Below are 13474 nucleotides of genomic sequence, written 5' to 3' on the forward strand. Positions count from 1 at the left end.
AATTTGACGGAAATAGGGATTAAAGATTTAATGAGTGAAATTTTCGGTCCAAGTATATTAATTTCGGAAAATTCACCCCTACCGGGTGGAAAATAGGTTTCAATAGTTTTATGGACAAAAGTATATTTTTACGCTTCAAGCTATGACTAAAATGACGAATTCGATTAAGCCTAAACTAATTTTTAAATAGCCAGGCAAATAGCTAAATTCAAGATAGTACGGATTCTAAGTCGATTTGTCACGGCTGGGAAATGGGTGGAACATTGTCTTAAATCGGCTGGGAAATAGCAGCTAACACTTATATATATATCAGTAAATATATATACATACATAAGAGATTGTATATTTAAAATCGAATCGCTTGATAGCCGAATATTTTGATCAATTTCAAATTTAGCGACTGGTTTTTTGTTTTATCTGCGCTGATCTAGAAATGAACCGATGCATGGAAATTGCTGAGCACCTTGGGACTGTATCATTGAGCTGTTACCAAAGATGCTTGTGCTAAATGTCTTTTATTATTGGCATTCATATTTTACGAAGCTAAACAACAAAAATTGCAACAATTTATAATAGTTGGCCATTCGTTGGCAATATTGATGGCTATTTCTTTTGTACAAAATTTGTCAATTTGTCAATTGTAGGAGGAAGAGAGCTTTTCACTGAAGAGCTACTAAATCTAAATATGTATAAAGAGTGTATAATTTGAGCTTAAGAATTACTTGAAAATCATTTAAATGGAATTGGATACAAGCTCCATGGGTGGGGCGTTAAATGCAAAAGTGCAGCTACATTATTTGTGACAGTAATTTTGAGCGCTCGTGGGCTTTATACTGCAAAGTTATATATTCCGAGCTACGCAAGCAAATTGTTCACCAGCTTAGCTCGTCCGGCAGTCCGCCAGGATATTCGCCCGTCAGGCAGGCGGTGCAATGACCCGTCGCCTTGCCAGATGCCACATGTTTGCGCTGCACCGTCTGCACGAGACCGGCAACGCTCAGATAGGCCAGACTGTCGGCGCCCACATGACGGGCCAGTTGCTTGGCGTTCAGCCTATTGGCGATAAGCTCCTCGCGCGTGGGTATATTGATGCCCATGTAGCAGGGATACTGTAGCGGGGGGCTGGCAATGCGTATGTGCACCTCCCGAGCGCCTGCGTCGCGCAGCAGCTTAATTATCGGTCCAATTGTGTTGCCGCGCACAATGGAATCGTCTATGAGCACCAGCCGCTTGCCGGCCACATTCCCAGACAGCGCGCCGAACTTCTTGGCAACGCCCAGCTGCCGCAGTCGTGTCGAGGGTTGTATGAAGGTGCGACCCACATAACGATTCCGGCACAGTACCTCGGCGAACTCCAGATTGGACTCGCGCGCATAGCCATGGGCTGCGGCAGTGCCCGACTCTGGCACGGAGCTGACAATATCTGCTTCGACAGGTGCCTCACGCCACAGCTGGCGACCGCACTCCAGGCGCACCGAATACACCATCTGGCCCTCGAAGATGCTGTCGCCTCGGGCAAAGTACACATATTCGAAGATGCAGAAGGCCATGCGCTTGAAGTCCGGACGCTCCACAATGTCAACGGTGCGATAGCCTTTGCGTGTCAGCTCGACAATCTCGCCCGGCTCCACTTCGCGCTCATAGCGCGCACCAATAGACAGGAAGCCGCAGCTCTCACTGGACACCACCCAGCCGTCGGCAGGTGTTTCGGTGCTGTTGCCCGCATGGCCAGAGTTTATGGGCACAATTTTGCCAATGCAAAGCGGCCGATTGCCATACGTGTCGCGCACAGCATAGATCTTGTCCGTCAGCATGATGACCAGCGAGTATGACAATGGCGCCAGCATCATAAAATGCCGGATGCGAGCCGGCCAGTTGGGTCCGTCATGCTCGGAGACGCCCTCCGGGGCGCAGCAAAGCGATTGAGCTATCAACTCACTGTCGCTGTGTGTGGACAAGCCGACGCCGCGGCCCAGCACCTCGCGACGCAGAGATTCATTGTTGACCAGCTCACCGTTGTGGGCCAGCGCCATGGCGCCATGCGCCGTGTGAACCACAAACGGCTGGCAGTTGACCACCTCCGATGCACCAGCCGTGGAGTAGCGTGTATGGCCAATGCCCAAGTTGCCTCGCAGCTTCTTCATCGAATCGTCGTTGAAAAGGGTGCTGATCATGCCCATGCCCTTGTGCACATTGAAGTTTTTGGAGCACTTGCCCTCGCTGGTCGCAATGCCCGCCGACTCCTGCCCACGATGCTGCAATGCCACCAGACCCAAGCAGATCACGTGAGCAATGTCAATCTGGGTTGGCCAGTCGCCGCAGGCAATGGCACCAAAAACGCCGCACTCATGCGTCAAACCGGTTAGTTCCTTACATTCGGCAATGGACAGCGGCGCTGACGACGGCGTGGGCAACTCGGCCTCCACCTGTTGATCATGGCTCTCAATGCGCACATGTTGCTGCGGTTTCAACGAAACGTTGCTGCTGCTTGACATGTTGTTGCTGTGTGGAGAGGGGCTATTGTTAACCAGCTCAGTTAATGGAAGGCTTTGATCTGATTTACCTGTTGATTTATGCAACGGTTTTATATACACAAATCTTCGCTTCACACACGCAGGCAACTTACCGCGATCATTAGCAAAAGCAAAAGATCGATGATTATATCGATAGTATCGATATATTCTTATGGGCCCATATGACTTGCATATCGGTAATAACGGAAAACAGCGGCTTCAATAATTTCAATTATTATTTGTTTAAATTTTAATTAATCTTTGCATATTTGAATGTTTGCAACGGAGGGAGCCTCTTGCCGTCTTTTTTTTTTGCGTGTTCGCTGAAGCCTTTACCTCAGATTTATACAATCTATACGCAGTGGGTAAGTGCTAGCATGTGTAAATATTTAAAAACACCCCAGTCTTAATTATCAGCATATTTATTATTACCAAATAACTTTACTCACATTCCCGCTAGTTTTACAAGACTCTCTATGTAGTCAGTTTAACGCCAATGTGTAAAACTAAGATACAAGAAAATATTTAAAAGTCTGTTCATCTCTTTAATATGTACAAATAATTTGAGTTGCTTTGTTCCCGCCCAATGCTTTTTAAAATTGTTCAACACTGAATGCAATCAGAGGATCGGTTTTCGAGCGAACTACCAGCTCGATAGACCTTTTGAATGAACTATAAGGAGCCGCTTGTCACTTAATTATTTGAGAAAGAAAGAATTGCCTTTTAATGAATGGTAAAAACCTAAATTTGTAATCCTTTTTTGTACATACAAATCTGAAATTCATAAATAAAAAGAACTTTATTTGTTACGAATAATTATGGGTTTGGATATATGATTAAATTTATGATGTATGATGTATGATTCCGGTTCCGAAACCGAGTTCTAACTTGACGCACGCATACTCTTCAACACTGTTTCTTGCAAAACAGCTGATTGAAATTGTTATTTTCGATTGCACGTGTTGAAGCCGAAAGCATTTGCATTGTTGTATAAACATTTAATTTTAAATTAAAATGATGACACTGTCGTCTGATCAGAAGGCGCCTCTAGCCGCAGATTCGTCCTCGGATAGTGGAGATGAATGCGAAGTAAGTGCGTGCAACAGCGAAGGTAATCCCGCCTGGGCAAGAACTATTGCCAAATTGCTGAAACAAAATCCGCCTGAGAACCAAAAGAGGACGGTGCTTTCTCGGGCCAAAAAATTGAAGCCCAACAATGCTCAGGCCAACAAAGCTAAGAAAACGTATGACTTTGAAATCGATGGAACTGAAGTAGAGCCCAAAAAGAGAAAGGACGTCAAGAAAGAGAAGCCGTCCGAACTCGATGCTCACCTGACGAGTCAACAGCGCAAGAATGTGCCGCTGCAGCTGCGGGTCAAACCAAATGCTCAGGACCTGGAGCGAGAGCGCAACTTGCGCAAGGTGGCCACAAGCGGTACGGTGCAGTTCTATAATGCGGTGCGCATCCAACAGAAGGAACTTCAACAGCAGCTGGAGGATGCCGGCCCGTTGGACAGTCGCAAGGATGCGGTGCTCAACAACATTGATAAGGGTAAATTCCTGGACGTATTGATGAGCGGTAAGCGTGCAAGGTCCGCTGCTATAGACAACAGAGTAAAGAAAGAGGAGCTGGAGTCGGAGTCGGAGTCCGAGTCGGATGATGAGGACTCAACAAATGGTAAAATGACAAAAGATTCGGGCAACAAAAAGAAGTCCGAATGGAATGTGCTGCGCGATGACTTTATGACCAACAAGAAAATCAAGCACTGGGATGAAGAAGAAGAAGAAGATGATGATGAGAAGGCAGAAAGTGACGCTGACGAAAACAGCGCCGCGGAAAGCGAAGATGATGATTAGTATATAAGTATCTGTGCTATTTCTAGTTTTTAATAAAATAATTACAAATTGATCATTTCTGCATTGGAGGTCATGTAAATGCCAACAATTAAACCAAATAGTCCAATTGCGGATCCAAAGATTTCAACAATCAGAATCTTGACAAACAATGCCGAATTGGCGGCATCCGATAGTGCTGCTCCTGAGCCCACAATGCCCACGCAAATGCCACAGGAGAGATTGACCAAACCAACCGCAAGACCGGCGCCAAATGTTGCAAATCCAGTAAACATATTTTTGGTCATTACTTTATGATTGTTGATCACACGGTGCGTAACATAGGACTGCAGACTTCCCGAAAACACAATGGCGCTGATCAATCCGTAAATGGCCACTGCTTCGCAGAATATTACAGAGATAAGATTCTTGGTTCGGATGCGTGGCGAGCGGACGCCTCCTCCAACCACACTGGTGCCGGTCGTATATATGCCCATGGCAGCACCGACAACAGATAGTGAAACGCAGAGTCCAATGCCGAGGCCAGCCCACATGTGCGGATTGGTTGTATGAAGGAACCAGCTTAGACCAGCACGATCGCCCAGGCCGGCCATTAGGTTTGCTAAAATGGCGGCAAACCCGACGAATATAGATGTGACGAAGAATATAAGAAAAATTGTGCGTATGCGCATTTTTGCTATTTAACGTTTTATACGAATGCCGATTACGAATTGAAAGTAACTTAATAGCCCAAAAAAATAAAGGCGTCTGTCAACGAATTAATGTATGTTTCTTCCTGCTTATTTCTCAACTGTCAGAATTGTATTTCAAATAATTCGTTAAATTTAGCCGACCGTGTGACGTCACAAATTCATTGCGGTGCTGCCAACTCGCTAAGCGCCGTTGCGTTAAACTTAACGGCCCATTCGAGTATACAGACAATGTTTTTTGTTTATTTTAAAATTAGTTTTTTTTTTATGTTTTAAATAATATTAAATTAAAATTTAACGATTCGACTTGGCCACGCGTTCAAGTTCATCCTTCTTCTTTATAGCATAAGAATTGGATGAGCCCTTAGCGGCGTTAATCATCTCATCGGCCAGACACTCGGCTATAGTTTTAATGTTGCGAAAAGCGGCCTCACGAGCTCCAGTGCAAATCAGCCAAATAGCCTGCGCCATTAAGAGAAATTAGTTAGCAACTTATGTTGTAATATGCTTAAGCTAAACTTGCCTGGTTGACACGACGCAATGGCGAAACGTCAACCGCCTGGCGACGCACAGTTCCAGCGCGCCCGATGCGTGTAGAGTCCTCGCGCGGACCGGCGTTCACAATGGCATTTACGGTAACCTGCAAGGGATTCTCAGAGGTCAGCAAATGGATTATTTCAAATGCATGCTTCACAATGCGACAGGCAAGCAGTTTCTTGCCATTGCTGCGACCCTTCATCATTAGGCCACAGGTCAAGCGCTCCACAATGGGGCACTGGGCCTTGCGGAAACGTTTGGCTGCATAACGTCCAGCCGAGTGCGGCAGATAACGTGCAAATTTCTCCTTGACAGCAATATAGTCTTGCAATGAAATGTCACTGATTGTAATGTCATCGCAGCTCCAGCGGCCAAATATCTTTATCTCGGGCCACTCGTTGGCCGGCACCGGTTCGTTAAATTCATTCGGATCGTTTTCCTCCCAAACGGCATCTTCTACTTGATGCTGGTTTTGGTCCTGCAGCTGTTGCGCCTCTGAATTATCGTAACCCGGTTCGTATGGACATTCGCCGTAGTCGGACATTTTGATATACTTGCTGCGCTTAAAATGGACACATTATATTCTTCACAATTTGACAACAGTTTATAAAAAAAAAACTTACTTCGTTTCCAGGAGTAAATTGGAAAAGTGCGACCGCTTCCGTTGAAAGGAAAATACAAAAGAGATTGATTAAACTGCCAGTGTGGCTGTGTTTAACAGATGAAATATTACCAAGCTCGCAAATCTGGCAGCTTTGTTAATAGTTGCTGAATTATATATACTATAGGTATTCCTGTAGCCGTTTTTTTTTTTTCAAATTTAATTTTCTTTAACGGCGAAACTCAAATCGGAAATATCAAGCAAAATGCATAAATGAAAAATTCTATAAATGACTTCACGATGTACGTCCTGACTTTATTCATTTATGCATTTTGCTTGATTTTTTCGATTGCATGCAAGCAATTGTTCATGAATTATTATTAGAAATTATTTTTATAATTTAACAGTATTTACTGATGGGGTGATTTAACCCTATTGCGATTAGGTTATTCAAAGATGTTGCATTTTTTTTGCATTTGATGTACATATACATCGACAATGCGACGGGGGTTGTTTTTTTGGGGGAAGTTAAAGTCCTATGGCAAATGGCTTACAAAACAAGTTAAATCAGTTTGCATCAGGACTGAAAACCGAAAATAAGACTGGATAGTTCGATTCGCGGTTCATATCAGCGCTCCCTGCTGTTAGGCTACGTTCGTGGACCCGGCTTTTCACATCCCTTATTCCAGATTTTGTTGTATTTAAATTGAATTTCATATATGCTATGATTTTGACCGAATCGTTCTGGTTAGGGTTTCAACTTGGCTGTTTTTCCGGATTAAATGGTTTGGTGTAAGGTTCGACTGGAATTCCGGGCCCGGTTAAAAGCATGGACTTGGCGTTCACTTACTTACACTTACATACTTACATACTTACACTTACAAAAGCAATATTTGGGCCGTTTTGAGTTTATATTATGGAAAGAACTTGTGCGGCGATTAAAGTTGGATCAGTCGGTTTAGGGGATTATTTAACAAAACATGTATTTAATAGTTTTTATATGGAATACTTTCTATAATAATAATAATATTGTGTGTGTACTTCAATTACTTCTGGTTTAACAATAGCATAAAATACACAGTTTTTTATATTTATTATTTGTAGTTGTAGTTAATATAATACATTTTTTTTTAAGAAATACAAGTGCCAAAATTGAACAAATAATATTAACATCTATACACTATATACTTATATCATAAACACACACATTTGTCTTTCGCACACATGCAAATAATATTGATAACTACATTAAAAACAAATCGACGTAATTTTTACACGGCGCACATTCAACGTTTGATGCTGAAATTAAACGAAACGCGCGCAGCGTAAAAATTGCATATTTAACTTTTCAACTTAAGTAACTAAAGTCCCATGTTGTCGTGATCGAAGCGGGGAGGATTATCTCCTGAAACTGTAACTGCGTATGACGAGTTGTAATTTCCAAAAAAAAAAAAAAAGGAACACCGTTGTTGTTGTGTTTTAGTTAGTTGTCGGAATGGCTTGGTGACTGATAAATGTTGTTGTTGTTGTTCTTGTTGTGGGTTGATGAGGCGCGTGACACAATAACTGCAAAAGTTTTTGTTGAGCGGTTTTGAGTGAATATTGATTAAATTAGTTAATACTTACATTGCGAACGATCTGCTGCGTCCACTTAATCCTTATCACCCATTTTGGCTTTGGATGTCATATAAATGCCCACAATCAGACCGAAGAGACCAATGGCCGAGCCGAAAATCTCCACAATCAGAATCTTGACAAACAATGCAGCGTTAGCTGCATCCGAGAGCGCTGCTCCGGAGCCAACAATGCCGACCGCAATACCGCAGAACAAGTTGACCAGGCCGACGGCAAGGCCAGCACCGAAAATCAGATAGCCCGAGAACCAATTCTGGTTCATCACGCTCTCGCTGGCGAGCGCCGATTCCATTTTGAACTGCTCCAGCTGACCGGAGAGGACAATGGCAGTGATTAGGCCGTAGATGGCGACAGCCTCGCAGAAAATGACCGAAATCAAATTCTTGGTCTTAATGCGTGGCGCCTTGACGCCACCGCCCACAATGCTGGTGCCCGTGGTGTGTATGCCAAGGGCAGCGCCGACAACGGACAGGGAGACGGATAGTCCGATGCCCAGACAGGCCCACATGTACGGGCTTGAGGAGGCCAAGAACCAGCCAACGCTTACGCGTTCGCCCTTGCCAGTCATAACAAAGTAGAGGATAAGTATGGTGGACACGGCGAGGAAGAGCCATAGAAATGTTTGCGTTACGACTGTGCGTATTTGTGGCGCCATCTTGCACGTTTTTTTATCTGTCTATTGTTAAAAACACTGCATAAATTGAGATTTTGCAATAAATTCAAGTGGTATTTACCTAATTGCAGGCGTAATTGTATTTTTCTCGGCCGACAGGTGACTACTTCGTGCGAAAAAAAGAATCCACAATCACATGACGTACATTTTCTCTATCATATGGTATCGAGTAAATCACGCTAATCGATACATATTCGATATAAGGTCAAACGTCAGAAAGCGAATATATATAATCGTTGAAGTACTCAATGCGAAGCTGATTGCTACACAACTCTGCGAGTTGGGGTAATTGCCAAAGTTGATCACAGATGGCGCCAGTGTGCTGCGCGCGTTGATTTCAAATCCAAAAAAAAAGAAGAGAATAAAAATGTTTGTGCGAGAATTATATATTTATAAGAAACTTTCACTTAAATATGCACTGCACTTTCATGCTTATGCTCTATAAAGTTGAGCGCAAATTACATTTATTTTTTTATTTCGTTTTTATTATCTTTGTCTGCGGCTCAATGATTCGCCTGCCAGGTGGGCGGGCGGGCGTCCACAAAAACGAACAAGTTATTATGTCAATGCTTTTATTTTGCATTGTACGCATGAAAGATTTCCGGCCAGCAAATCCAAAAAGGCACAACAGCCCGCGACATTTACAGCTCATTGAATTGACCAGGTTGCCCGCTCAGCGGGAGAGCACGTTTAACAGCGACCACGTGATGGCAACATAATCTAAAGTCGCATCATCATTAAATATTTACACTACATTATAATTTTTGTTCTGCTGAGGCGCGTGCCCGGCAAACACAAAAGCCCGGCCCAATGCCTTGGCCAAGGAGTCTCAGACCCAAAATGCTCTCAAATATTGTTGTTGTTGTTGTTGTTGTCGTGTGTCGACAACCAGAACATTCAATTAAACGTAATGCGTTGTTTGTTGTCCCTCCAAATAGGCGGCTGCCGCCTACTATATACCTACATACATACATACATACATACACACATACATCTTGATAAGAAATGTAAACTTTCTCACTTGAAAAATCCACCACAGCATAAAGAGTGAAATAAAATGAGAGTCGTCTAAGGTCCAAATATAAGTATAGATATAGAGTGAGGGGGAGGGGGAGTGGGGAAGGCAGTGGAAATGTGCTGCTGGGGGTGGGTTGGGTGGTCATCGCCGTGTGTCTCAAGTCAAATATCACAAGAAAAATCCATTAACCTGCGTTTTTTCCTCTTGACTTATTTTCGGTGTGCGCTTTATCTCTGGGGCCGACACGCTTCTTGTTTATCCGCATACATCTAAGCAAATGGCACTAACCCCAAAATGGGGAAGTGCGGCAACGTGGCGATTTCAATTACAGTCTAAATGTTTAAAATTTAAATTAAAAAGAAAGGTTGAACGTGGCGTGGCCGAGCTGTAGAGGGACTTTAGAACTAAAACTATGGGAGGACAGGTAGATTTGTGCAGAAAAAAACTACGTTTATATGGACAAAGAGCGTAGAAGACAAATGTCGCTTGCGAAGTAAAACACAAAATCGACACGTCCATTTTAGTCGAATGTTCGATCGCGACTGACTTCGCGTTCGTTTTATGCTTACTGACTAAAGGAGAAGAGACTGGAAATTAATGCATGTGTGAGCGAGACAAGAAGTTACTGGACTTGTCAAGCTCTTCTTGCAAGCATTAAAGTGCGAGAGTGAATATAGCAAATTGAGCGAACTTGAGATAAATGGGAACGGCATGTGTGAGCGAGACAAGAAGTTACTGGACTTGTCGAGCTACTCTTGCAAGCATTAGAGTACAAGAGGAATAGTAGAATTGAGCGAACTTGCGATAAAAGGGAAGTTGTTGCCCAAATGGACTTGACTATGTGTCTGTGTATGTGTGTATACATGTATTTATCCTACTACAACAGTTTTGTATGACTGTACATACATGTATTTATCCTACAACAACAGTTAAACCAATACACACTGTTACACTTTGTGAACAGGATGTTGAAGTTCATGTTCTTGATGGGGAGCACGGCTCGTAATTGTTCAATAATGTTGTTTTGTTGTTAAATTTATTATTAAAAATGATTCAGATTTCACATAAATACGAATTGCATGACTTATTTGAAATTCATTTTCCTTTATTTACTTTTGTAGCTGTGTTTTGCAGAGACTATTTTTTGGACTTTCGCAATCGCCTCGATTGTCTCCACGAGCCTCTCTAGCACTGCCTCGACTTGTAAGGACTGTTCGGTTAGGCTGTTTCAAATACGTTTTTCTTTGGCTCAATTCAATTATTTTTGCATCAACCACTTACCGGGCTAGATCCTCGCGTAGAGACACCATTGCTTCAATTTTGGGCGGAGGATGTTGATTCCTTGGACGTGAATCTGTCCAGATTTCCTTCTCTGTAAATATAGGCATTGCAATTGTTCTTCTCTCTTTTTCGCGGTGGCGCCAAAAGCAAAAATATTGTTTGAAGCCCTGGCCAAGCATTTGCAGGACCTCGTGATCATTCACAATCATTTTGGCCTTCACATCTGAATAGGCGGCCAGATAAATGGCCACAAAGAGATTCTAGAATAATTGCACGTAACTTTTGTTATTTTTTGTTTTTATATTTATTATTATAATAAAACAATTACTTACCACGGATATTATATAGAAGCTGAGGATAATGCCCAGAGAAAAGATCGGAGCAAGCACGGGCTGAATTTCATTCAATTGCCCAAAGTCAACGTCGGACATAATGACGCGTATCATGGTCACGATTGACGCGTAATTGGAGCTAAATTGCTCCAATTCGTCGCCGAACAAAATTGTGCCCAGCTGGGCAAAGGCGAAGACTAAGATCACATAGATAAAAAGGAAGCCGAGAATGTTTTTCATCGACTGTACAAAAGGACATGAGACAGATAGGAAACAAGCACAAACAAGATAATTCGCCTCCTACCATTCTCACGGTGGCCACAAGCCGTCTCTGTGTCCGGTGAAATGATAGGAATCTGATCAGCTTGGTCCACGCCGTGAATGCCAGGATTGCCATGGCATTGATATATGTCTCCCAGCCAACTATCAACGTATCCATATTGATGTAGCTGCTGCTATCTCTTTCATAGGCGCTTTTGATCCTCCTAATTTCGAATAGGTGCCAAATATTATACGCAAGCACGTAGTATGATGCCTAAATATTCACAAATGGACTCAAGAAGGATAATAAAGGAATCAATCAATACGTACGAGCAAAAAAATGAGGTCCGGATAATTGCTCATGCACTTAATATAAGCTTTTGTACTTAGCCAACAAATTTCGTAAACTTCCTGATACGTATAGTAAATAATAATTAAATAGAAAATAACGCCGGCAATAATTCTAAGCGTATCCATAAACAGAAAACATTCCAGGGGTATGCATTTAATAACGGCAGATGGGAACACTAGGCCCGTTGGCATCACTTCGAATATTAATCTAGAAAATGAAAAAAATAAAAATAAAATAAAATAATAGTAGCAGATGCCCTGAACCCAATCCGAATTGGGCAGTGTACTGGATCTGTGCTCAAGTACAACTGGAACGAGAGCTTACTTTCTGCCTACTTCAAAAGCCTCTCTCTCTCTCTCTCTCTCTCTCTCTCTTATATCTCCCTTATGCAGGCAGTACAGTATACTGGATCTGCAATCAAGTAGAACGGGAATGAGAGCCCACTGCATCTGCCTACTTCAAAAGCCTCTCTCTCCCTCTCTTATATCTCTCTTATACAGACATGCTGAGCTAGAGTCTGTTCCCAGAGAAGACATTTTCCTTTGGGTTCAAAGGGATATTTTCGATCAAATGGAACTTACTTAAGAGTTTGAAACGTTCGGTTAGCATCATAAAAGACGTTGAACTCTATAACCAAGAGTCGTGTTCCTCGATCAATCCATCGACTTTGATAAAAGGGCATCAGCCAGTTCGTTTTGAAACTTTCATTAAGGTTAAGTGAAAAGCCGCCACCTTGATAGATGCAATGCGTTGTCCGAATTACTTTGGCATCCGCTTCGTAATTAGTGCTTATAAGGCTGGCAAAAGGATCATGTTGACAGATGAAAACCAAACTACCATGACGTGTGCATACCCTTCCACTTCATGGGTGCCCTTGAATTCCATTTTGGATGAATATGCCGGATAACATGGCCTCTTGTCCAGATCGTCCAGTGTGAATGTTTTGTAGCATTCCTTCAGAGGTCTCACGCGTATCTGTCGGATTCTGGGCACGCCCACGATCAAGCCCTCGCCGAATATATTCTCTTTTACTTCCCCATTTAGCTGTTTCGCATAAACAGTGGGTATAAAGTGTTCGAAGAGATATGTCCATATAGCCTCTATGGTTAATACATCCTTGAAATTGGGCGCAGAATAATGCTGTTTCCTCATGTACGGCACCGTATTGACGAAAGTTCTCTCCGTTTGTATGTGGCTGTGATAACTGTATTTGGAACGCATCGATTCGGCGACTAATCGGAAAATATTTGGACTTAAAAAGAAGAGTCTACAACAAGCGCAGGCGAAGGATCTACTCACCGCAATAGGTGCAAGCGAGTAGAATCAGGAGCATAAAAAATTCAGTTATCACTTTGCGAATTATATTTTCGCTAATGAAGTCGTAGCACACCTTCTTCGTCGTTCGCTCGGACATTTTCTATAACAAATCTTTTATTAAGTTAAATCGAAATATGAGAAGTATTTCAATTTGAAAGTATTTGAAGAATAGTCCCAAAGCACACTTCATTCAAGTTTTAAAACAATACATTTTTGATGTCTAAAGCAGATGCTGATGAAAATATATAATTCAACAAATTAAAGTTAAAGTGAAAAAAACAGGTAAGAGCGCGTTAGACGGGAGTGCTCGACTAGAAGATACCCTGAACCTTCTTCTACCGAAACCAGAAGCAGTTGGCGCTAAAAAATTGTTGTTCTTTTTAACCCAAAAAATTTATAATAATCTATAGA

The 13474-nt window shown here is 42.5% G+C and overlaps 6 protein-coding genes across 8 annotated transcripts; 1 reads left to right on the top strand and 5 right to left on the bottom strand.

The window, feature by feature from the left end:
- Nucleotides 1–499: 499 nt before the first annotated feature.
- Prat (Phosphoribosylamidotransferase) lies at nt 500–2685 on the bottom strand. The gene is made up of 2 exons (XM_064694027.1): nt 2564–2685; nt 500–2502 (listed from the first exon to the last, which is right to left on the bottom strand). The coding sequence occupies exon 2, from the start codon at nt 2493–2495 to the stop codon at nt 873–875; it is 1623 nt and encodes a 540-aa protein (XP_064550097.1). The 5' UTR covers nt 2496–2502; nt 2564–2685; the 3' UTR covers nt 500–872.
- A 769-nt stretch (nt 2686–3454) lies between these two features.
- Nucleotides 3455–4468, top strand: LOC135436466 (RRP15-like protein). The gene has a single exon (XM_064694067.1). It carries the CDS (start codon nt 3528–3530, stop codon nt 4368–4370), a length of 843 nt encoding a protein of 280 aa, XP_064550137.1. The 5' UTR covers nt 3455–3527; the 3' UTR covers nt 4371–4468.
- Nucleotides 4367–5172, bottom strand: VhaPPA1-2 (Vacuolar H[+] ATPase PPA1 subunit 2). The gene has a single exon (XM_064694071.1). The coding sequence runs from the start codon at nt 5036–5038 to the stop codon at nt 4412–4414; it is 627 nt and encodes a 208-aa protein (XP_064550141.1). The 5' UTR covers nt 5039–5172; the 3' UTR covers nt 4367–4411.
- A 32-nt stretch (nt 5173–5204) lies between these two features.
- On the bottom strand, nt 5205–6359 carry RpS5b (Ribosomal protein S5b). Of its 2 annotated transcripts, none has more exons than XM_064694068.1 (3): nt 6217–6359; nt 5580–6150; nt 5205–5518 (listed from the first exon to the last, which is right to left on the bottom strand). In XM_064694068.1, exons 2-3 carry the CDS (start codon nt 6135–6137, stop codon nt 5351–5353), a joined length of 726 nt encoding a protein of 241 aa, XP_064550138.1. In that variant the 5' UTR covers nt 6138–6150; nt 6217–6359; the 3' UTR covers nt 5205–5350. The 2 variants fall into 2 exon arrangements, with proteins under 2 accessions (XP_064550138.1, XP_064550139.1); XM_064694069.1 differs by having other exon boundaries at nt 5580–6155; nt 6217–6347.
- A 792-nt stretch (nt 6360–7151) lies between these two features.
- On the bottom strand, nt 7152–8700 carry VhaPPA1-1 (Vacuolar H[+] ATPase PPA1 subunit 1). 2 transcript variants are annotated; one of them, XM_064694029.1, is made up of 3 exons: nt 8564–8700; nt 7821–8505; nt 7152–7611 (listed from the first exon to the last, which is right to left on the bottom strand). In XM_064694029.1, exon 2 carries the CDS (start codon nt 8482–8484, stop codon nt 7846–7848), a length of 639 nt encoding a protein of 212 aa, XP_064550099.1. In that variant the 5' UTR covers nt 8485–8505; nt 8564–8700; the 3' UTR covers nt 7152–7611; nt 7821–7845. The 2 variants fall into 2 exon arrangements, with proteins under 2 accessions (XP_064550099.1, XP_064550098.1); XM_064694028.1 differs by lacking the exon at nt 7152–7611 and adding an exon at nt 7618–7760.
- A 1836-nt stretch (nt 8701–10536) lies between these two features.
- On the bottom strand, nt 10537–13206 carry LOC135436402 (polycystin-2-like). The gene is made up of 8 exons (XM_064693991.1): nt 13046–13206; nt 12600–12978; nt 12328–12543; nt 11725–11953; nt 11438–11668; nt 11134–11376; nt 10802–11061; nt 10537–10743 (listed from the first exon to the last, which is right to left on the bottom strand). Exons 1-8 carry the CDS (start codon nt 13158–13160, stop codon nt 10626–10628), a joined length of 1791 nt encoding a protein of 596 aa, XP_064550061.1. The 5' UTR covers nt 13161–13206; the 3' UTR covers nt 10537–10625.
- Between the last annotated feature and the right edge of the window lie 268 nt (nt 13207–13474).

The sequence above is a fragment of the Drosophila montana genome, unplaced genomic scaffold (genome assembly GCF_035044405.1).
Source record: "Drosophila montana isolate Dmon_TW-CO22-7 unplaced genomic scaffold, ASM3504440v1 contig_3733_1, whole genome shotgun sequence".
Taxonomy (NCBI): Eukaryota; Metazoa; Arthropoda; class Insecta; order Diptera; family Drosophilidae; genus Drosophila; species Drosophila montana.

Excerpts from the sequence above, each read along its gene's own strand:
- Prat (XM_064694027.1), bottom strand. The coding sequence starts at position 2,495 with ATGTCAAGCAGCAGCAACGTTTCGTTGAAACCGCAGCAACATGTGCGC.
- LOC135436466 (XM_064694067.1), top strand. The coding sequence starts at position 3,528 with ATGATGACACTGTCGTCTGATCAGAAGGCGCCTCTAGCCGCAGATTCG.
- VhaPPA1-2 (XM_064694071.1), bottom strand. The coding sequence starts at position 5,038 with ATGCGCATACGCACAATTTTTCTTATATTCTTCGTCACATCTATATTC.
- RpS5b (XM_064694068.1), bottom strand. The coding sequence starts at position 6,137 with ATGTCCGACTACGGCGAATGTCCATACGAACCGGGTTACGATAATTCA. Across the intron at positions 5,519-5,579 it reads CATTGCGTCGTGTCAACCAG|GCTATTTGGCTGATTTGCAC; the intron begins GCAAGTTTAGCT and ends TTAATGGCGCAG.
- VhaPPA1-1 (XM_064694029.1), bottom strand. The coding sequence starts at position 8,484 with ATGGCGCCACAAATACGCACAGTCGTAACGCAAACATTTCTATGGCTC.
- LOC135436402 (XM_064693991.1), bottom strand. The coding sequence starts at position 13,160 with ATGTCCGAGCGAACGACGAAGAAGGTGTGCTACGACTTCATTAGCGAA. Across the intron at positions 11,954-12,327 it reads CGAACGTTTCAAACTCTTAA|ATTAATATTCGAAGTGATGC; the intron begins GTAAGTTCCATT and ends TTCATTTTCTAG. Across the intron at positions 10,744-10,801 it reads CTACGCGAGGATCTAGCCCG|CCTAACCGAACAGTCCTTAC; the intron begins GTAAGTGGTTGA and ends TATTTGAAACAG.